Source organism: Hordeum vulgare, chromosome 6H (assembly GCF_904849725.1).
Source record: "Hordeum vulgare subsp. vulgare chromosome 6H, MorexV3_pseudomolecules_assembly, whole genome shotgun sequence".
NCBI classification, from domain to species: Eukaryota; Viridiplantae; Streptophyta; class Magnoliopsida; order Poales; family Poaceae; genus Hordeum; species Hordeum vulgare.
This window is the reverse complement of record NC_058523.1, coordinates 547,017,796-547,041,743: the sequence shown is the minus strand read 5'-3', so window position 1 is coordinate 547,041,743 and position 23,948 is coordinate 547,017,796. Positions and strand designations below refer to the sequence as shown.

Here is a 23,948-nt window from a genome sequence, read left to right as displayed (position 1 = left end):
GGCTTGTCATTGGCCATGGACCCGGAAATCCTCGATCGAACCCGCCGCCAGATCGCCATCTACATGGCTGGGGCGACTCAACCCGCACAGAACCCCGCCGGAGGCGATACAACCGGCGGGACGTCCAGAAGCGCGTCAGCAGTCCTAGTGGATCTAGCGGCGGAAATCACAAGACTAATGTCAACCCCCCTCACGCCAGAGAACCAAGGAGAGATAAATGCGGAGTTAGCAAAACTGAGGGAGGCGGTGGCAAAGGCCCATCAGGACGCTGAGACGGAGTCCGCCAGGATGGAAACTCGACAGGCCCAGATTACGGCCGAAAGGATGCGGTTGAACACCGACAATTGGCGGCTCGAAAGACAGCACCGCGCATCCGACGCCGTTCATCAGCGGAGGCACCAGGGACGCTTGCCCCATGATCTCAATCCGACTCGCCTGTTCGACACTCCCCAAACGCACGGGATGGGAGCCGCTCCAGCAGGAGGGATGGCCCGCCCTCCTAACCCGCCGATGCGGCCGACTGAGGGTCAAATTCCTCGGTTCCGTACCCCCCGAGGCCACTTCTCTAACCCGGTGGATAATGTGCTTGCCGCAACTCGCCATGTGGAGTCCCTCCCGATCCACGGCAACACCCCAGCAGAGGTCGAAGCAAGGAACGCCATCGAGATGTTGAAAACGTCGGTAGTCCAAAACGCGCAGTTCTCACACAGCCCCGAACGACTACACTCCACCCCCCAGGCGAGCTATACCAGGGGTTGGCTGGAGGATCAGCCAGCCGTAAACAGCGCCCCGCGACACTTCCCGCAGGACAACCCGCCCGAGCGGGACCCGCCGGGCGGAGGTCCACCCAACACTCAAGAGGCTCAGACTCATCCCGCGGGGACCGGAGGGCGAGTTGGGGTGCCCTGCTTGTCCCTGGCCCTTCGAAACGAAAGAATGCCCAAGGATGTCAAAGGACCAAGAAAGGTGCCTAATTACACACCAGATCTCGAACCAACATCTTGGATCGAGGGCTATGAGATCGCCATGGACATGCTCGACGTAAACGAGGCGGTTTGCGCCAGATATTTCACCATGATGCTCGAGGGATCGGCACGCACTTGGTTGAAAAACTTACCCCCCAATTCTATCCAGTCCTGGGCCGAGTTAAAGGAGCGTTTCATCAAAAACTTCCGGGGAACCTGTAAACGACCGATGACAATCGTCGACTTGCAACACTGCGTACAACGCCCGGATGAGTCGGCGCATCATTGGTCGCGGCGAGTCGCGGAAATTATCCATTCATCGGATGGCATCACGGCAGCACAAGCTGTGCTTATCCTCGAGCACAACTGCCATTACGAACCGCTGGTCCAGAAGCTGGGGCGACTCAAACGGAAAGTTCAGGATATGGGCGAGCTGATGGATACCCTCACCAGGTACGCCGAAGCCGATGATACCAAGGATCCCGGCGAGGATGGTAAGGGTAACTCGCCTAAGAAGGGCGATTCAACGAATAAGCATACCCGCCTCCAAGGCCGCAACCGTCATAACCAGGGGACCAACGACAAGCGTAGGCCGCATGAGGAGCCCTCGGATTTGGTTGCCAACACCAACGCCAATGATGGCAAAAAGAAGAATCGAGGCTTCAGTGGGAAAAGACCACGTAACTACGAAGAGCTGCTCAAAGGCCCTTGCCCGCACCACGCCACGGCCGACGGCCCGGCGGGCCACTCCTGGGAGAACTGCTTCGTGATGCGGGAATTTCGGACCGAGGCAATCAAGAAGAGCCAGAGCGAAGACCCGAACCGTCGCCAAGACCAACTCGCCGCGCCCAACCAAAGGCACAACCCTTTCGGCGGTTTTCCCGAACAAGAGGCTCAGGGGGGGCCGCAGCCAGGCGGCGGCCAGTACCCAGTGCACCACCACCGGCGGTACAACCCGCCGGGAGTCTTCCAGCAGCCGCCCCCACAGGGAGCCCCGCAGGATCAGGATGACCATGGGGGCTTCCGCAACAATCCTAAACAGCTAAGTAATGGGCAATATCATGTTTTCACCACTAATGCTTGCAGACGTGATAAAAAGGTAAATCACCGGGCGTACAACGTAATTGAGCCGGCAGTTCCCAGATATCTCCACTGGTCCGAACAGACCATAACGTGGAGCAGAGAGGATCACCCGCCGAGAATAGATAACCCGGGCGACCTGGCCTTGGTCGTAGCTCCCCAAGTGGCGGGTTACACTCTATCGAAAGTATTAATGGATGGCGGCAGCAGCATTAATATCCTATACTTCGACACCTTCCGGAGGATGAATCTATTAGAGAAAGACTTGATGCCTTCAACCACGGTCTTCCACGACATCGTCCCGGGCAAATCCGCTTATCCGATTGGCCGGGTCAGGCTCTCAGTAGCGTTTGGAACTGCACAGAACTACAGGTCGGAGTCTCTGGTCTTCGAGGTGGTCAAATTAAAAAGCCCGTACCATGCGCTGTTCGGGCGACCGGCTTACGCTCGCTTCATGGCCCGCCCGTGCTACGTCTACCTCAAGCTCAAAATGCCTGGTCCTAAAGGGCCCATCACGGTCGACGGAGATAGACGGATTGCAAAGGAGTGTGAGGAAGGAGACGCGGCCTACGCGGAAGTCGCCTGCGCGGCGGAAGAGCTCAAAAACCACCGGACCAATGTTGACCCGGCGGACATGTCACCACTCAAGAAACCGACTACAGATTCCGAGTCGCCCCTCAAGTTCAAACCAACGGATGACACGAAGACAGTCGACTTCGTCCCGGGCGATTCATCCAAGCAGTTTACCATTGGAACGGGTCTGGACCCCAAATAGGAAAGCGCGCTCATCGAATTCATCCGTGAGAATCGGGACATCTTCGCATGGAAACCCTCTGACATGCCGGGTGTACCGAGAGAATTCGCTGAGCACCATCTTAATATTGACCCAAAATGCAAACCTGTCCAACAATACCTCCGCAGGTTTAACGAGGAGCGACGGAAGGCGATTGGAGAGGAAGTCGCCCGTCTTTTAGCCGCCGGGTTCATCGTGGAAGTCTTTCACCCCAAATGGCTGGCTAACCCGGTGTTAGTACTCAAGAAGAATGGCACTTTCCGTATGTGTATTGACTATACGGACCTCAACAGAGCTTGCCCCAAGGATCCTTTCGCTCTTCCCCGCATCGACCAAATCATTGACTCGGTGGCGAGATGCGAACGATTGTGCTTTTTGGACGCTTATTCAGGTTATCATCAGATCAAAATGGCTGTGGAAGATCAAGAAAAGACTGCTTTCATAACCCCCTTCGGGGCCTTTTGCTATGTGTCCATGCCGTTCGGGCTCAAGAGCGCGGGGGCGACTTACCAACGTTGCATCCAGAATTGTCTTCACAGCCGAATTGGCCGCAACGTCCATGCTTATGTTGACGACATTGTGATCAAGACCCGCCGGGAGGAGACACTTCTGGAAGACCTTAAGGAAACCTTTGATAATTTACGGGTATATTAGATGAAGCTAAATCCTACCAAGTGCGTTTTCGGCATACCTGCGGGAAAACTACTAGGTTTCTTGGTATCAGAGCGCGGCATCGAGGCTAACCCGGACAAAATTGAAGTGGTTACCTCCCTCGGCAAGCTGACGAATGTTAACCAAGTTCAGCGATTGGCGGGTCGTATTGCGGCTCTCAGTCGTTTTGTAAGCCGCCTCGGAGAAAAGGCGATTCCGTTCTATCAATTGTTGAGGAAGTCTGACCGATTCGTGCGGACGGAGGAAGCTGACGAGGCACTCCAGGCCTTGAAACATCAACTGGTTAACCCGCCGGTCCTGGCGGCCCCGACTGACAAGGATCCTATGCTCCTGTATATCGCCGCGAATTCCAAAGCGGTCAGCGTGGTTGTGGTCGTCGAAAGAAAGGAGGAAGGAAAGGAATACCCGGTACAGCGCCCGGTGTACTTTATCAGTGAGGTATTAACTCTTTCCAAACAACGATACCCACATTGGCAAAAACTGGTCTATGGGGTGTTCATGGCGAGTCGGAAGCTTAAACATTATTTCCAAGAACACCCAATCACCGTGGTCAGTTCCGCGCCCCTCGGCGACGTCATCCAAAACCGCGAGGCAACAGGGCGAATCGCCAAATGGGCGATAGAACTTGGGTCACATCACATTCAGTATACCCCCCGCACGACCATCAAGTCCCAGGCACTAGTTGATTTCGTCAATGATTGGACGGAGCTCCAGGCTCCGGAAGATCGCCCTGACCTTACCTATTGGACTATTTATTTTGATGGATCCAGGCAGTTGGAAGGCTCGGGGGCTGGTGTGGTGTTGATATCCCCTCAAGGAGATAAGTTCTGCTACGTCCTCCGGCTCATGTTCCCTTGTACAAATAATGCGGCAGAGTATGAAGCTCTGCTCCACGGTTTGCGACTAGCAAAAGAGATGAACCTAACCCGAGTCAGATGTTTTGGGGACTCAGATCTGGTGGCGCAACAGGTTTCGGGCACCTGGGACTCTCGAGATCCTATGATGGCGGCTTACAGGCGAGCCGTATCTGACGTGGGGGGCTATTTTCATGGGTACCAGGTTGATCATGTTGATCGGCGACTCAACGAAGCAGCTGATGCCCTCTCGCGACTCGGCTCACAGAGAAAACCGGTCCCCCCTAATGTCTTCTTGGATGTCTTGCATAAACCGTCCGTGACTGTACCCACGGAGGAGGAATTGGCGATACCAGATCCCGAGTCTCAGCTTGTGGCGGCTCTCCATATCGCTCCGGATTGGGCTCTTCCTTATCTAGCTTACCTTGCTCGTGGCGAGTTACCCACTGATGAAGTTTTGGCTCGCCAGATTGTTCGGCGTAGCAGGTCCATGGTCATCATTAATGGCGAGCTATATAAACGAAGTGCTTCAGGGGTCTTTCAGCGGTGCGTTTCCTCCGAGGAAGGATGCACGATCCTTAATGACATCCATTCTGGAGACTGCGGACATCACGCCGGGTCACGTTCTTTGGTATCAAAAGCCTTTCGACACGGTTTCTTCTGGTTGACGGCTCACGCAGATGCAGAAGATATAGTACGGCGGTGTGAGGGGTGCCAACGATACGGGAGACAGGCTCATGTGCCGGCTCAAGAATTGAGGATGATCCCCATTACTTGGCCTTTCGCGGTCTGGGGGCTGGACATGGTCGGTCCCTTTAAGATGTCCTCCAACAAGAAAACTCACTTATTGGTGGCGGTTGATAAATTCACTAAATGGATTGAGGCGGAGCCAGTTGGGACTTGCGACGCGGAGACTGCGGTAAAATTTCTGAAGAAGCTGATTTTCCGTTTTGGATATCCGCACAGTATCATCACGGACAATGGTACTAACTTGTCCCAAGGAGCGATGCTGGATTTCTGTCGCCGTGAACATATCCGGCTTGATATCTCTGCAGTTGCTCACCCGCAGTCAAACGGACAGGCCGAGCGGGCGAATCAGGAAGTTTTGCGAGGGATCAAACCTCGGCTCATAGTTCCCCTGGAAAGAACTCCAGGATGTTGGGTGGAGGAGTTACCTTCGGTATTATGAGCATCCGAACCACCCCGAATCGGTCCACGGGGTTCACCCCTTTCTTCTTGGTCTATGGTGCAGAGGCCGTCCTCCCTACTGACATAAGGCATGATTCTCTTAGAGTCGCCGCATATGTGGAGCAAGATAACGAGCTGGCACGTCAGGACTCTTTGGATGCCTTGGAAGAGGCACGTGACTTAGCAGCGGCTCGTTCGGCGATCTATCAGCAAGATCTGCGGCGTTATCATAGTCGCCGGGTGAAGAGTCGGACCTTCCAGGAAGGCGATTTGGTGCTTCGACTGATTCAAGATCGGGCAGGAATGCACAAGCTTTCGCCCCCTTGGGAACGACCTTTCGTTGTCAGCAAGAACCTCCGCAATGGTTCTTACTACTTGATGGATCTTCGGCCTGATCGACCAACTACGGGGGCTGAGTCAACTCGCCCTTGGAATATTGCCCATTTGCGGCCTTATTACACTTGAGTTCTTAAAACTCCATGCTTTGTAAGTTTTTCAGTTTTCATTATGGAATAATATAATGTTTCCCTGACTCGGGGGCTTCTTCTTTAAGAAAAAAGGAGAGCAATTTCATGACATCCTGTTGCGACCTTATGAGCCGACAGAACATGCATTAAGGGTGGGTGCACGAGCTTTCTGACTCGCCTCCCCCTGTCGCGACCGTATGAGCCGACGAAACCTGCATTAAGGGTGGGTGCACGAGTTTTCTGACTCGCCTCTCCCTGTCGCGACCGTATGAGCCGACGAAACCTGCATTAAGGGTGGGTGCACGAGCTTTCTGACTCGCCTCCCCCTGTCGCGACCATATGAGCCGACGAAACCTGCATTAAGGGTGGGTGCACGAGCTTTCTGACTCGCCTCCCCCTGTCGAGACCGTATGAGCCGACGAAACCTGCATTAAGGGTGGATGCACGAGTTTTCTGACTCGCCTCTCCCTGTCGCGACCGTATGAGCCGACGAAACCTGCATTAAGGGTGGGTGCACGAGCTTTCTGACTCGCCTCCTCCTGTCGCGACCATATGAGCCGACGAAACCTGCATTAAGGGTGGGTGCACGAGCTTTCTGACTCGCCTCCCCCTGTCGCGACCGTATGAGCCGACAAAACCTGCATTAAGGGTGGGTGCACGAGCTTTCTGACTCGCCTCCCCCTGTCGCGACCATATGAGCCGACGAAACCTGCATTAAGGGTGGGTGCACGAGCTTTCTGACTCGCCTCCCCCTGTCGCGACCGTATGAGCCGACGAAACCTGCATTAAGGGTGGGTGCACGAGTTTTCTGACTCGCCTCCCCCTGTCGCGACCGTATGAGCCGACGAAACCTGCATTAAGGGTGGGTGCACGAGCTTTCTGACTCGCCTCCCCCTGTCGCGATCGTATGAGCCGACGAAACCTGCATTAAGGGTGGGTGCACGAGCTTTCTGACTCGCCTCCCCCTGTCGCGACCTTATGAGCCGACGAAACCTGCATTGAGGGTGGGTGCACGAGCTTTCTGACTCGCCTCCCCCTGTCGTGACCGTATGAGCCGACGAAACCTGCATTAAGGGTGGGTGCACGAGTTTTCTGACTCGCCCCCTCCTGTCGCGACCATATGAGCCGACAAAATTACTCGTGTTATGATTTGACCTTGGAAATTTTATTTTCACAGATAATGTGCTCAAGGTTTTCGTCCTTGGCGGATTGAGCATTTCAGGCGATTCTGATAAGGATTAACAAAATATTTTAAACCGCCTCAAAGGCGGTATAAGGGTTTCTTGCGGAAGATGTCATCAAAAGATAGTACTGACTATTACATGGCTCTTGGACCAAATTCAAGGAAAATCTATCCCGCTAAGTCCTGGCGTGAGCTCTGACCAGCTTCGATTTGTAAATCGCCCAAGACCCAATTGCATCTGGACAAAGAGGCGAAGTCGTCTTCATCGGTCAAGATTGATGCCAGGTCTGTCTCCCAGTCAAAGGGATTCTTGGGTCGCCGAGGGATAAGGTTGGTCACCACGAAGGTTGGCGGGTTGATTTTCTTATTCTTGTCATCGTAAGCCGCCTGATATTTTGTCAAGTCAAGGCTGGCGGCAAGTTGAGTCGCGGCCAGTCGAGAATCCTTGACAACCTTCTGGTAGTCTTCTTCCACGAACTCCGAGTCGTCATCTTTAAGCTGAGGGAAGCCGGCAGCTACTTCTTCCAAATTAATTTCTGGAGCATACGCCAGGCAGCGACTCAGAGCCGTCAAGACACCCTTCCGGGCGGCTGATCGGGTTAACTCGCCGATCTGGGGAGGCAGTGTGGATAGATATCCAAGCACCTTCTTGATGGAAGTTATGGGCTCCTTTGCACCGATCACAGCTTTGACGGTCAGCACACTGCATGTGTATAGTTGTTCCGTCAGTGTGTAGATCGCCTTCAGCATCAACACGCTGTCGTCTTGCAGATTGGCGACTCTCGAGCCTGTGATTAAATAACCGGTAAGATAAACATTAAGGAATTTGCCCAAGGAAGAGGATAAGATTGGAGAGTTAGGTAAAGCTTACCAAAGATGGCTTGTGTCATGTTGGAAATATGGCGCTTTAAGCCGGATAGCTCCTGCTGCACGGTTGCCAGCTTTGCTTCTGCTTTTTCGGCTCTTGTCAAAACCGCGCTGTGGTCGGCCTGAGTTCTTTCTAACTCGGCTTTGAGCTTTTCCAGTTCAACCAGAGCCAACTTATATTTTTCTTCCGACTGAGTTCGGGCATCTTGTTGGTCAGCCAAGTTCTTCCTTAAGTCGCCCAGGGCCAGTTCGGTCTGGGCAAGGCTTTCCTGTTCAAAATTTAGAACAAAGACAAGTCTCAGAATTATTGCAAGGCAATACCCCTGACACTTGGGGGCTAATGTATAATTTCTCAAGGGAAATTATACAGAAATCAAGACCCGGCTCATCATTTTACTGATGACCCGGCCCCTGGGGGTTACTGGTTGCAACGCTTTTTAAAAGACCCGGCTCATCATTTTACTGATGACCCGGCCCTTGGGGGTTACTGGGAATAATACAGAGTATAAAGTTTACCTCATGCTTGTTATTTAACATCTTTAGCAGATTCTTTTCCATCTCGTAACTCGCTTCCAGGCGACTTGCGAAGCCAGAACAGAGCTCTTTGAACTCCAGACCTGCATAGTCAGAAAGTTTCGCCTTGGAAGGCCCAGACTCGGGTATTGATGGAGAAGGGGATGCTATATGTTTGGAGAGGATTGTCTCTGCCGGCTTGGAGAAACCAAAACCAGTGATGACCACAGCATCTGGGTCATCAGCTGTCGCCATTACGACCGGTGATCTAGGGACATCCGTTGATCCTTTGGGCGACTCAGGAGGGTTTGCTTGAATTGACGGCTCGTTTTGACTCGGATCTTCTTGAGTCGGAGTAGCTTTCCTTGGAGGGTCAGAAGGGGCGTCTGGGATTGATCCACTGGTCTTCCTCTTTTTGGCTTGCGCCCTAATGAAAGAGATAGGCGTGTCAAAAAATTAAAAAGGGTATTATTCTCAAGGGTCAGGACAAGGAACTTACCCCGGGACTCGGATCATTGGTGGAAGGGTCGACATCACTGAGTCGCCAGAAGTGGGGGGAGAATCCTGCAGAATTTGTACATCGATAATACTGGTGGGTTATGACTGTGATCCAAAGCAGCACGAACGATGGTTGCTCAAATAAGAAAAGGAGGTACCTCGCTTGGTTTTCTTTTGTTCCTTGTTGGCAAGCCAGGTGTCAGGTCGCCAGAATGACTTCGCATTTTCCGTTTCGAGGCGTGCTGCGTTTTCTTCAGTAAGAAATTTGGGTCCAAATGGGCATTTGGATGTGAGAGAGGTACTTTCCCACATATTCGCCGGGCCGGCTTAGGTGGAGAAGGAGATGAATCGGAGGAGACGGAAATTACCTCGACAGAGTCTTCCTGGCTCTCGTTATCTTCATTCTATTATAAGAGGAGCGAGAGATAAATAAAAGTTAAAAGGTGATAGGTGGCGAGTGAAAATGAGGACGGATTGGTACCTCTGAGAGTGCGTTGCCAGCTTGAGATTCGTCGACTTCAGATGGCTCGGCCGCAGCCGATTTGCCTTTGCCTTTGTTTTTCTTGGAAGGCGGCTTAGCACTCTTCATGGCTTGTTTCTTAGGTCTCCTAGACCAGAACTTGTCGCCTTTCTGGAAGAGGATATGGCATGAAATCATGATGACAGTAAAACAGATGAAATAAAAGTTGAGGGCGAGTTAGCTTTGGTTACCTTGGGTGCCGGGTTAATCTTGCAGAAGGGCTTAAGACCGATTTGGCCGCATTTCGCTGCAGGTTCGCCGGTCAGTTTCCTGATGATGGTGACGATGTCTTTTTCCGTTAATGCTGTGTGGAAGTAGCATTGGGGATGATCCAGAGTACCGTCAAACTCGCACATCAGGCCGTCTCGGCGGCTCAGAGGAAGGATCCGCCATTCGACCCAGCAGCGAATCAAGTCAACCCCGGTGAGACCGTTGTTCGTCAAGGATCTCAGTTCGGACAGAATTGGGACGAATTCCGACTCTTCCTCCTCGATGAGCTTGTCGGGGAGCTTGAAGTTGACTGGAAGGCGGCTTGGCCTGTAACCCTGAAGTTTGTTTTCGCCGGCAGGGGATGTTTCCTTGCAGTAGAACCAAGATTCGCCCCAGCCTTTGGGATGGCTAGGCATAGTGAGTGCAGGGAACGGACTGTCCCTGCGACGCTGGACGTTGACCCCGCCGAGTTCCAAACTGGGGCCATTGTGGAATTCCGTCTGGCGATTCAAGTGGAAAAAGTACCAAAACAGAGGGACGGAAGGCTCGATCCGCAGATAAGCTTCGCAAAGGACTTGGAATTGACTTAGGTTGCTTATGGAATTGGGTCCCAAATCCTGGAGTCGGACGTTCATAAAATTCAGGGCGTCTCTAAGGAATTTAGATCCGGGCGGTTTAAAACCCCGTTCTAAGTGTTCCACAAAAACTACTATCTCCCCTTCCTTGGGGTTGGGTAGGTCTTCTCCTAACCCGGTGCGCCATCCAATGACGTCTTGAGGATCCAAGCAGCCCGCTTTCACGTAATTCGCCAAAACAGCATCGTCAACTTTGGTGGGTAGCCAATCACTCTTGAAAACGGCACCCATGCTACAAACAGGCAAGAAAATGGTATTACATGTCTCGAACATTTACTGTGTGAGTCGGGACTAGCTACTGTTTAACCCGCCGGATCGGGAGGCCGGGTTGGGCTGATGTGGCGACTTATCGGAGCAGGGCTATTCTCAGAAGCGACGCTACTGTGGGTGGTAAAATTTATTCTTTCCGAAACACTAAGGGAAGGACGAGGTTTCCAAACAGCTTTTTGCAAACAGTGAAAGAGGAATGGATCTATTCAACAGATATAAAGGCTTACGGACATGGCTAAAACATGAACGATGTGTGGTCAGGATGGTGCCTCATGTTTACAAAGACTAGTCTATTTAGAAATTTCGCAAGGGCACAGATGGATAGCATTGTTCGAAGCACTGGGTGCCCTAATGGCGCTCGGGCTAAATCAGTTCGACAGCTAAGATGGTGACGAGCATAGAGCTTCGGAACTATGGCAATGGCGGCAGCAAGAACAGAAAATAAATCTACCCTTAAGAAGGGGAAACAGTGGCCTAACCTGAAGATCTTGGTCGAAGAGGATCGGCGGTGATGGAGGCTGTTGGAGAATGAGCGGAGCCTGGCGACGGCGACGACGTGCGGGCGGCGCTGGAGCTCCTCGAACGGCGCCGGAGCTCTTTGAACGGCAGCGGTTTGTGGGCGGCGCCGGGGCTCCTCGAACGGCGACGGCTTGCGGGCGGCGTTGGAGCTCCTCGAACGGCAGCGGCTTGCGGGCAGCACCGGAGTTCTTCGGACGGGGGTGGAGTTTGCGGCCGGCGGCGAAGCCTTCGGGATGCGGGGCGTTTTTCTTCTCGCTGAGATGATGGTGGAGGGATTGATGGGACTGGTAGGTGGCCGGTGTCAGCCCTGTCCCTTCCGCCTATTTATCAAGACGGGCGCGGGGATCGAGGCGCTATGAGCGGGAACCGTTGAGGAAGGAAAGATTCGCCATGATGACGCCCGAAAATTTCGGGATAATGACGCACCAAAAGATCCGTTGAGATTGTGTTGGAGTTCCCGAAAATCGAGGGCTAAGGAAAGTACTGATGGGAAATGCGTTGGCGGCTCGGAGACTTTTTACGGTATCAGTTGGCGAGTTAAGATTTCTGGGGCAAAGAGGAACACAGAGGAGTGAATCGCCTTCGACTAAAATGGAGGCATTGGCATGAAGATTCAAGTCAATTTGGGGCCTAATGTTGGGGATATTGCCTGCTGTTGTGACCCGCCAAATATGGGCAGGATTACTGTTAAGGCGATTCATCCTTTAAGGCTAGTTGGGCCTCAGCCCGGGCGGTTCGAAGTTGCAGGATGGTTATGATTTATGGAAGGACTCTGGGTTTGGCAAGACGGCGACTTAGAGACCGCGGTGGTCACGATTTGTAAAAAGGAAGGGACTCTTGTAAACCCTAAGGCTTCGACCTATATATAAAGGCGAGTCTGGAGGGGGAGAGGTAGGTGAGAAATCATCGAGAGCTAGACTTAGGCGAGTTACGCCTTTCTTGTAATCGAATCCACATCAATACACACAAAGCAGGACGTAGGCTATTACCTCTTCTCGAGGGGCCGAACCTGGGTAAGTCGCCGTGTCTCTCCCGCTTAACCCCTTTGAGTCGCCACCAAGGTGCGATGGCTCCAGTACTAAGTCCTTTCACGAGGACATCTGCCGTGACAAAACCACGACAGTTCCCATCCGGAGCCCTATTCCAAAGCCATGCCGAAGGGGGAATCCATTGTTTGAGGCCTCTTAATCAACGTTGTTGCCTTCATGACCATATGTGAGTAGTAGTCCCTTTACGACCTATGGGTACATAGTAGTAGCTAGATGGTTCTCTCTCTTTTGGATCTTCAGTACCATGTTCTCGTTCTTGATCGAGATATATTTGATTTAATCAGTGGTGTGTTTGTTGGGACATGATGAATTGTCACTTTATGATCAGATTGTTTATCGTATTCAATTGAATCTATTTCAGTTTTGTTGCTGCATAATTAAAAAACTTTGCATTTCTCTCCAATCTATCTATCTTCTTTGTCCATGTTCGATTGTTTTTCTTCGATGGGATAGGTGCTTTATAGTGGGTTTAATCTTGCGGTGCTCTAACCTAGTGACAATAAGGGCCAAGACATGTATTATATTATTGCCACTGAGTATTAAACGACATGGTTTTGTTATATAGATTGACTTCTTCGTGTCTACATTATGTCATCTTTCCTATTGTGATACTCTATTTTTTGCCAACTTAATACCTTGAAATGCATGCTGGATAGCGGTTTTGGGGTGGATCATTAATAGTAGATGCAGTAAGTTAATGGACTACTTATGACGGACATGATGCATATATGAGATTATGCCATGAATGATCATAGTCATAAATATTGCAATATGTTCAATTTCCCAACTGTAATTTGTTTACCATGACATTCACATTTTTGAAAGAGTTTCCACTAGTGAACTTATGGCCCCGGGTCTATTTTCTCTCCATCAATACTTTCTTATGCAAAATTACTTCTTTATTTTCCTCTTTCTATTTTGTTTTCTCTCTACCACTACCATTTATCTCTATTTGTTTTATTCTTGTAACTAGCAAGACAATGAGCTTGACAACCCCCTTGCCACGTTGGGTGCAAATTTTTATCTTGTTTGTGTGCAGTTTTTTTATCTTGTTAGTTTAGAGTCTCCTACTAGTTCGATAAACCTTGATTCTTAAATGAGGGAAAACTTTGTTGCTATCCCACATCACCCTTCCTCTTTGGAAAAATCGAACGACTCATGTAGGAGTAGCAAAGAAATTGATGGCGCTGTTGTCGGGTAGTCTTCTTCTACCAAATCAGGTGCCTTCACACAAACTCCTTATTTACTTGTTTTATTTCTTACCTAGTTATTTTTTCTTCTTGCTTTGCTTGCATCTTTGCTTGCCAAAATCTTCAAATACCTAAAATGCCTTATTAATATCTTGTGTCTTGCTATCATGGGTAGTTCTTCACTTGTTGTTTCTATACCCGGGCTCGAAGTACTCAATTGTAAACAAAGGGGTGGAGAGAGTTTAAAGATGCTTGTTATATAATTTGTAATGCTCAAAATAGATCCACTCCTAAGCAATCTATCAATATTCTTCTTAGAATTGTTGTATGTTGGTGTTACTAAGTATAACTTTTTCCTTGATACTATCACACGAGGAAATTTCTTGAGTAGTCATACTTTGGATGCCTTTAATGTCATGGGAAATTTAGTGGGATCTTCATCTATTATGATAAATGAAACTAAGATAATATTAGAACATCTTATGTAGAGATTGGACATAATTGAGAATAAAATGCCAATTAATCAATAATTGGAAAAAGGATACAAATGGATACTCAAATTACTAAGTTAGGCTCCATGGTAGGAAATGTTTTAAAACTATCAAAGGAAAAAAGAATCACTTAACCGATAGAGTAAAACAAAGTCCCACTAGAATTGATAAATTGGAGGAAGTTACAAATGTATTGGGTTCAACTTTTTCTTCCATATAAACTAATGAGGAGACATCTAAAAATAAGAAATTTAAAATTTACTTATGTGTCCAAAGTTCCTAGCCAAGTATGGGTGTTTTTTCTAGTAAAAAGAAGGGAGATTTAAAGATGATAAGTGTGCACCCCACTTTTAGGAACATAAAAAAGGAGCATGGACCTAGATGAATTCATTTGGGGGCTCCTCGCTTCTGTCCATGTCCTTTGGAAAAGCGACTGATTTCCATACGCACTGGATGTTCATATAGAGTGTGTTTGATTTTTCGCATCGATTTTGCTTGCATTATATACATGTCTTAGTTCGGCTTGGTTGAGAAAAAACAGGCAGAATCATAATCAGCACATCGTTTGGTTGCGTGCATGTAGGCTACCTACATTAAGGGAACAATTTTGACATGCTGTTTGGCGTCCTGCATTAGCTGGGCTGATACAACTACATGGTGTTTGGTTGCATACAGGCAGCGAGATGTGCTTGTCTTGTACCCTATGTGGTGAGCTTACAAGCTGCATCTTGCACACGATCACAACCAATAAAATAACACTGCAATCACGATGAACCGGATGATGATGATGAAGTTCTTCAGCCTAAACTGTCGATCTGACTTGCCCACTTCAACAATGCCCGCGTGCTTGAGCACAACCTTGGAGTAAGCATCCTCTGACGCTTGCCTACTCTTAAACCCTCTATAGCAGTTTTTTTTTGTAACCGTCACTTGTTCGTCGCATGCTTTCCGTGAACTATAAACTCCTGAAACCTTGCATTGGAACATCACATAACACTTGTCCTGGCATGACAGAAAAGCAACAATTTAAGCAGGAAGCAATGGAGTACATTAGACATGTCTTACTGCCGGGGTTTTTGAGACGCGGGCGAGCTTGCAGCATCTTTGTGGTCGCATGAGCTCGGCATCGTGTTCCCTTCCCCTGCATCGCCCGAGCATGGTTTGTTGGACTGTCGATTGGGCGTTTCTAGCGGGCCTGGCTGGAAGGTGCTCTAAAGTCCGTGTGATGCAGCGAAACAATGAATGTAGGCAACCAAACAATTCAATTTCGTCCTGCACGGGCCTGGTTAGCTCAGTGCGTGCAGCCAGGCACACCCATATTGGTTGCATGATGCAACAAGATCTCGAACGAATTATGGAAATGCATGTGAAATAGTTGATGGCTGAGATGGCTTTCAATCCTTTCGTAAGGTGTAACTGGTTGGTCTTATCACCAAAAACATATTTTCCATGGAGATGTAACATTTCTCTTTAAATTTGTTTCAGTGTAGTAGATTTTGTTTCTCCATGAGCTGAAAGTTGTTTGCCTTTCACATCATACTTGCGCACACAAGATTTAGGCAACAGAGTATATAATTCTCATGGATATCACACAAGACTTAGGTAGTATATGTAATTCTCATGGATATTTGGATTATGATCATCCAAGAGTGCATTCACCTTTCTTATTGTACTTGTTTGGCATGTCGCCTTGTCATGGGACTCGAATAGATCTTTGTAGAAACTTCATTTTTTAGCTATGATTCATTGATCACAAGGAGGTGCTAAAAATGCTCTTAGTGCCCTCCGGTTGCGTACATGCTAGTTGGGTTTCCACACACTACAGCCCTAGCTCATGCACACTAGCCAGCCTCCTCTGCTCTACCAGCATTTTCCCATTTATACAGGATGTTTTCGCACTACAACCAATCTTGCATTGGAGCGGCAAGATAACATAGTGCGAAAACAGGGCAGTCAGAAAATATCATGGAGCTTACAACAGCAGATGATAAAAAAAATACGCTTTTAACACAACACGATCGTTTGCACGACTGACTTACCACCAATCATCGGTTTCAGACAAATGGTTACAAATGCAAACTACAGCGCTAATTTCCCTTGACGAATCAGCTGATCTACTTCATCCCAAGCGAGAACGACAGCTTTGGTCGTGTCTTGTTCTTGCCCAGCAGCTTCATCTGGTTCTGCTTCTGCTGTTGTTCCTCCATCTGCTTCTGCTTCATGGCTTCCTCCCTCTCCTTCTGAAGCCTCTCCAGCTCCTGGTACCGCTCCAGCTCTTTCTGCTGCTGCTCCATGGCTACCTTCATCTGAGCCGCCTCTGCTTTCTTTCGCTCCTCTTCAAGCTTCTTCTCTAGCTCTTCTCGCTCTTTCTTCTCACGTTCCTGTGGCAACGACAAACATAAGCTTTCATGAGGAGGTTATTCTCAAAAATAAGCTTTCATGAGTTATGACAAGCAGTGCTGCAACAAGAACTAAAGAATTATGCCAAGGTGCACAATACGAGCCAGCAGAAAACATGGCAACGGCAAAAGAGCTTAGAGCTTCTCCAATGTGGAAATAAGCCCGGGCATAAGGCCCTTGAGGTCGACCTTAGCATATTATAAGCATTGTGAGGGTACCTTAGTCAGAAAATTGCTGGGTTCACCCATAGCGGCGTGACCCGCCCACAAGCAATACAAAACCATGTTCTCTCTATCCACTCTCCGTGATGCATAAAGTAATACAAATGCAAGCTACAACTAATTTCCCTTGGCCAATCGACTCTACTTCATCCCAAGAGCGCATGCATGAAGGCATGAGTGGTTGGGTGAAAGAAAAAGGAAACTGGCATGTGGGCCCCAGCCTAACATTGTAAGATTCTTATTTTGCTATAGCATGTCAGATGGGCCTCAGATTAAGGCCGGTTTATGATTTAAGGACTGGAGATGCCCTTACCGCTCTCTGTTGGGCTTCAACCAAGGCAGACACCTTTTCTTTCTCAATTTGGGCAACAACCTCCTCATATATCCTTTTCCGCCCTTCATCAATTCGACGCTGTATTTCATGTTTGATTTCCTCAGAATTCAAACTATCCTCAACTTGTTTCCTAATAGCTTGCTCAACTCTTTTTGTAGTTTCCTCCTCTAGTAGCCTTAATTCAACTTCTTTTTGACGCCTGCAATTGTGAGAAGAAGTTAATGAAGTGTACTTTGCAAAAGAAAATATTGACAGATGCCAACACTCCCATCAAATATCTAAGGGCACAAAAGCAAGGGGCAGATTTAGAATCTATAACACTATCTATCATCAACTATACCTTTCATCAGCATAGTGTTGAATACAGACTAATGCATTTTAGGCATACCTCTATTATGATTCCAGATCCAAAAAACGAATTAGCAAAACTGGTCAAGAGTAGATAAAGGATCACCAATTGCATCATCAAATATAACAAGTGGAACTATAGCAGTATCTTCCTTCAGAAAAGCCTGTAGAGAAGAATGTCAAGAGTAACTTGTGGCAGATTTAGAGCTAATCATGTAAGCATCTCAATATTCCAACTAAATCGTATTTCTGCATGCATCTGAGGGAATATCAAACCAATCATGCATTGAACTTTTTTACTAATTCAATTGCTTACTGTGACTGGTTAGTGCAAGCAACAAAAAGACGTTAGCACACTTTTCAATTGACAGGTGACACCGTGACAGGCAAAAAAAAATTTGGAATGACACCATGGTAATGGTGCATATTTAAAATTCTGCTACTTTGGTTTCATTCCCGTCAATAAGTTACATGTCAGTAAAGTGAACAAATCAATCCATATTCAACAGCCAGAACATTAATCAATATTGAGCAACCAAAACAAATTCTGCTACTCTGATTTTTACAGGAAGCCAGAAACCACATCAAAACTAAGCTAAAAGAAAGGAACACCACGAAATTGGAACCGAGCAAGTAGCTACGACCACAAATAACACATTTGTCATCCTAAATTATATCTGGCACTTTCAGTTGAATAAGCATAATAACATGAAAGCTGCAAGCCTCAGGCAACCGGACTAAATAAACTATGATCAAGAGCACATATTAATTACCAAGATAAGACAGAAAATGAATGCCTGGTGATAGTAGAATGCTTGCAAGTAGGAAACTAATTTCATTTCCCACCAAGGGTTATTAATTGAACATAGTCCAATGCACACTGCAAACATAAACATATTTTTTCTTTTTCGGAGCTACTAGCTTACAACTAAAGTGGTTAAGCGGCATTTTTGATTTTTTGAGACAGCCCAGATAAGAAACAATTATCAAATTAACATTCACATTTGAAAGTATTTTCGTTCATTACTGTTCAATAAAAACATGATTGAATTGCACTATGTGTATTCAGAAAAAAAATAGAGCAAATTGCAGTACATGTATTCAGAAGAGCGTATAATTTAAAACACAGTTAGCCAATAGAACCTGACCTCGTGTCGTGGTGAAAACAGCAGCTAGATGAATACAGTACAATAGCACTATGAAAATGTTCATTAATGACTAGCTTGTCAACATTGTGAAAGAGGTATGGCAAAGAGAGAGTAAACAATATGGTTTGTACATGGCATAGTCTAGATTCTAAATGGCAAAGCAGATACTCCCCACCTTTTCTTTTCTTCTTCTAGCCTTTGCTTATCAACGGCATTCTTATTCTCTGTAGACCCAAGATGGGGGCTCGATTTGGCAACTGGAGAACCAGTGACACTTGGACTTCTCTTTCTTTTGTAATGGCTTTTTGATGGGGATGGACTCCTGCGCCTCCTGGGAGAGGAAGGTGAAGGGCTCTTCCTTCTGCAATATAAAGGTTGCCATTGTGAGGACAAAAATAGGAGCATGATAAGATAACATAAAACAGGTAATCACCGTCACTTGTAGAAGCCCTAAAAAGTGAGCAGAAGCAGTTACCTCAAACATCGTTAGAACTTTGGAGGATTCCACAGCAATACAGCATAGAGTAAAAATCTTTGTAGGTTCCATGCTTTTTACAGAAGGAACTCTTGTCACTTGTCAGTCTATACAGGCAAGCAACGTAGACTCGTAGAGTACCAGTGAGGCTGTAATAACTATGTTCAAGCATCATCTGCTCATATGTTCCAAGCTGCTTCCATATGTGTTCCTTGTTCAACATTTTTTCTTGGTTTGGATGTAAATGGATGCAACTGATTTTAGTGGTTCCTATATCATATTAGAAAATTGATAACAGAAGAAACTCCACACTTAACCACCAATTGCCCACATTCCCCCTCTCCGGGCCTCTTCTGGCCTCTGCAGTGTGTTCACCTAAAGATGTCAAAGAAGACAGTGTGCCCTGGTAAGGCATATGGCATTCATCCATTGCCATCTCAATCAGTGGCGAATCTATGACGTAAATTGAAGGTAGGCTAAACTTTAAGGGCTGAACTACACCAAAATTGTTAACTCCAGGTGAGGTGGGGGTTTAAAACAAAGTGGATGGGCGGCCAGGGAGTCAACAGAAATATCTCTCTGGTCAGGATTACCGATCTAGCAGCTTGCATGAGTGCTCATCCAAACCAGTATGAGGTATCGTCATTAGCGTTTCTTTTTAGGCTGGACTGCCCACTAAACCAGTACGATACTTGGTGTTTAGACAAAAGAAAGACCAGCAAATCATTTACTTGATGTCTGTATTTTCCAGAGCACAATGACTGGTTCAAACGGTAGTGTTGTCGGCTTGTTGCACGATCCAAACTCGATAGAAACACCAGCTAACCATGTAAGCGGGCAAGAGTGCACCCAAGGCATGTAACACTACCTTGCTCTCCACCCTCAGACTAACCTCATGGCATGGTGAAAAAGGGTTACAAACACTTAATAGATACCAATATTCCATTCCTGGATAAACCTTGTTTCAGATTTCTTATCCAAGCAGGGTGTGAGTAGTGCCGTCAACATAGCCAAGCAAATTTTACAGTACAACCCATGTTAGATTTGTTGTAAAAACAGGAACAGCATTATCTTGTAGTCTGAATCTGTTACATTCATCATAGAACAATCACATATTCACATGAGCCGTGATAACAGCAGGACGTGCTAACCATAACTAAGAATCACTCACTGACCAACTCACATAGGTCCAAACAAGCATGAGAAGACCCAAAACAATTATTCCATTTAGCAAGTTTGCATTCAGGATACAGCCGACATATAACAAAAACAAATCAAAGACGAAAAACAATCCGCGGATTAGCTTCCCCTCGTATCTTCCCTACCCTTTACACAGGTCATATATACATGACACACAGACACGGCGAAGATGCTGAAAAAGTAAAGGCGCGCCAGATTGCGGTCGCGTGTGACAGGGGAGATCACCTATAGGAGGGGCGATAAGGGGACCTGCTGCGGCTGGGCACGCGCTCCCTGAGGCCCGGTCCGCGCCGAAGCGGGGATGGCGACGGCCGGCGCCGGCGCGGCGGCGACCGTGACAGGTCGCGCGGCATCCGGCTGGAAGCTATATCCACCGCGGTGCCCGGCACTGGCAGATCTGACCGGGTGCGGGGAGATCGGGGACGGACGTCCGAGCGTTGGGCGCCGATCTATGTAGACGGGGGATTTTGGGGACGGCGCGCGGGCATCAATGGCGACGGCGGCGGGCTGGAGAAAAGTGGGAGGACGACGAAGAGATGAGGAAAATATAGGCCGTGTTTGGATACTCTAAACTGGTTAGAGTTAGAGTTAGGCCCTGTTTTGAAACCACCCAGATTATATAATCAGATTTTATAATCTATTGTATTTTCAAACAGAACAGTTTATATTGTAGATTTTATAAATTACTTCCTCCGTTCCTAAATATAAGACATTTTAGATATTATACTATGAAATATATACGGATGTATATAGACATATTTTAGATTATAGATTCACTCATTTTGCTCCGTATGTGGTCTATAGTGTAATCTCTAGAAGATCTTATATTTAGGAACGGAGGAAGTAGATGACCAGATTATTATAATCTCATAACTTGCTCTATCCCAGCTAAAATGAGATTATGGATTACAAATGACGTGTTACCCTTGTAAACTTTAAGAGAATTACGCAGTGCCACCGTCGCTTTCCTATTTTTCCTTGTAAACAGAGGGCAAACATGTCATTGTACAATTTAAAAGCTGGTTTACAGTTTATATAATCTGGTCTCCAAACATGTCCACCTGGATTATTTTTATAAACCAGATTATATAATCTATGTTCATAATCTAGATTATCATAATCTATTATGGTTCCAAACAGGGTCTTAGATTCTAACCCTTGAACTAGCCTGAACTAACTCTAACTCTAAAGGTGTTTTGATGGGAGGGTTAGATGGATAATAAATGCTCTTTCTCAATCATTTGGCTACTTTGGACCTCTCTTTTTCCCTGGACCCCACCTACTCTAACCCAAAAAAGCACATCTTGGTTGGGTTAGAGTTTTTGGATGGGTTAGATGCATCTAACCAACTCTAAACCACCTGTTTGGATCTTTGAGGGTTAGATGGCTCAAATCTAACCCACTCTAACTCTAACCCTAGGATCCAAACAGGGCCATAGGGTGGGACCCAGCCATCAGCTGTTTTGGTGGAACGGCATAAAGATTTTATTTTTTTACTAGTTGGATGTTCGTGCGTTGCCACGACATATTGTTTTCATTCACTTAGAGCAACTCTAGCACACCCCGCATCCCGCCGGCCCGCAAAACGCGTTTGCAGTTCGCGCAAAACCACTTTTGCGGGCCGACGTGGGCTGGCACAGATGCAGACCCCCCAAACGGATCCGTAAAAAAGTATATTCGCGGAATATGCTTTTTTACGGGTCGGCTTCTGCGGGTTCTGCTCGGACTCCACTACGACGACCCGCAAACAGAAAAACTGCAAATCTCGCATTTGACATAGGGTTTGGCAAACAAGTTCAAATTCAAACGACATAAACAGTTTGCGCGCAAATAAAAGCGAAATTCATTACGCAAAAGAGGGCATGCAAAGGTTTGCGCCCATGTCCGACATCATCTTGGGGGTCGATCTTCACTCCGCGCCATGGAGTCCATATTGAAGTTCATCGGCGTCATCGAATCCACCTCCGTCGCTTGTTCCAACTCCCGCACCGAAATCATCCACATTGACACCATATGGAGCAGAGAAAACATCACCGGAACTGGAACACGGACCGGCCGAGGCGACCATTCTCCTCTTCAAGATCTCTCTCCTTGCCATATCATGCCATGTTTTGGTGAGGTGGTCCATGTCATTGTAGTTCATTGACATGATCTTATTCTCCTCGGCGAGCAACAATGACATCGATTTGTTTTCAGAGGCGCGTGATTTTCTCTCCTCAATGGCAGCTTTGCGGAGCCCCTCTTCCGAGCATTTGCCATTTTTCTTGCTTCTCTTTTGCCTTCTTCTCGGCCAACTCTTTCTTGATCTCCAACGACTTCAACAACATCAACTCGTTTGATTGCACCATGGCATCAATCTTCTCCCTCAAGCTCGCTGCTTCTTGCTCTCTCTTCATCTTCTCTTTAGTCTTCTTGTCGCCATCGGGCTTGTGTAAATTTCTTGGGCCATCATCATCCTCATCTTCATCCATGTTTATAAGTGAGCCTCTCTTTGGTGGGGATTCTTTGTCGATCAACTTCCACTTCTCGCACTTTTGGAGCAACTCCCAACAATGCTCTAATTTGAAGAATCTGCCTTCTGAAGCTTCCATGTCCTTGTATCTATGTTGAGCAATCTTGTCCTACAAAATGTGAACAAAGTGATGCAATCATTTCCCATGATACATTATGATGATGCACAACTTGAACAAAGGAAAAACAAACTCACATAGTCGGACTCCACGGTGCCACTTGGAGGTGCATTGCGTACTTGCTCCAAGCAAGCTGCACATCGACTGCACATAGGCTTGATATTCTCCCAACGTCCTTGAAGCGACCGAAATGTGCGTGGAGTCCTATTGGGATACTTTTTCATAATGGGGAATTATTGATCTTCGACCCTTTGCCAATATCTCTTGGCGGTTTGAGAAACACCCGTGCATGCATCAAGAGACACCGCACTCCATGCTTGGATCAAAGCTTGATCTTCCAAGATTGTGTAGTTCTTTGATCTTTGGCTTTTCCCACTCTTTGCTTGCGATTGCTCAAACGCTTCCGCTTCGATCTCCTCCAATTCGTCCGCACAACCATGATCATCCACGCCGCCGTCCGTTTCATTGTAGTCGAATGGTTCAAAAGGGGCTTGATCAATGTCAACCGCGTTCGTGTCCAACATGTTCACGAACTCGGTTGTTGCATTGTTCGAACCACCGCTATAGCGAACGATAACAAGTCACGAGCTATCGAGACTAATGGCGAAAAATGAAAGGGAATCGCCAAGACCAAAGAGGCATACCTTCCGGCCATTTCGTCGAACACCTCGCTCGCGGGGGGAGCGACATCGTTGAACGGCATTGCCGGAGCACCTCCTAGCGGGGGGATGGAGTGAGAGTTTGAAGAAGGTGGCTTCCTTGAAGCCGAAACCTTCCTCCGCTTTACGCCCGCGGCCTTGCCGCCTTCTCTGCCGCCGGCCGGGATCGCACTGCGGCGTTGGCGCCCAGAGCGCGGGCCGTCGCGGCGGGGGCAGCCGGATTCCCGCCTTGCACGACCACGTTGCCCTGCCGCTTGCGGGAAGGTGCGACGTGTGCTTGGGCGACGGCGGCGGGGGCAACATGCCCGGCGAAAAGATCCGCCCGAGGGGAAGGAGCATACGCGACCTCGACGGTGACGGGGGACAACATGGGGTCCTCCATGGCGGCGAGGAACGGCCGGGGAGGAGGAACCGGAGCTTGCGGAGGGGGGGCAATGGTGGCGGAGGGTGCGGGGAGCGGGAAAGGGCGCGCGGAAATGTCCCTCCCGCCAAATCTCGCGCCAGATAGGGGTTCAGCTCGGGTCGGCCTCCCAGCCCCTGAAGATAGAGGTTGGGGGAGAAGATTTGTT

General features: G+C 48.1%; 1 protein-coding gene across 1 annotated transcript; it reads right to left on the bottom strand.

The window, feature by feature from the left end:
• Window positions 1-15,820: 15,820 nt before the first annotated feature.
• Window positions 15,821-20,641, bottom strand: LOC123400960 (uncharacterized protein At1g10890). The gene is made up of 4 exons (XM_045094674.1): window positions 20,316-20,641; window positions 18,591-18,776; window positions 16,899-17,118; window positions 15,821-16,345 (listed from the first exon to the last, which is right to left on the bottom strand). The coding sequence occupies exons 1-4, from the start codon at window positions 20,441-20,443 to the stop codon at window positions 16,079-16,081; spliced, it is 801 nt and encodes a 266-aa protein (XP_044950609.1). The 5' UTR covers window positions 20,444-20,641; the 3' UTR covers window positions 15,821-16,078.
• Between the last annotated feature and the right edge of the window lie 3,307 nt (window positions 20,642-23,948).

Bases quoted from the DNA above. Each gene is read 5' to 3' on its own strand.
- LOC123400960 (XM_045094674.1), bottom strand. From the start codon at position 20,443: ATGCCGCGCGACCTGTCACGGTCGCCGCCGCGCCGGCGCCGGCCGTCG. The intron at 18,777-20,315 runs GTGATCTCCCCT...TTTATATTGCAG, and splicing joins CCTTATCGCCCCTCCTATAG to AAGGAAGAGCCCTTCACCTT. The intron at 16,346-16,898 runs GTAAGGGCATCT...TCGTTGCCACAG, and splicing joins TTGAAGCCCAACAGAGAGCG to GAACGTGAGAAGAAAGAGCG.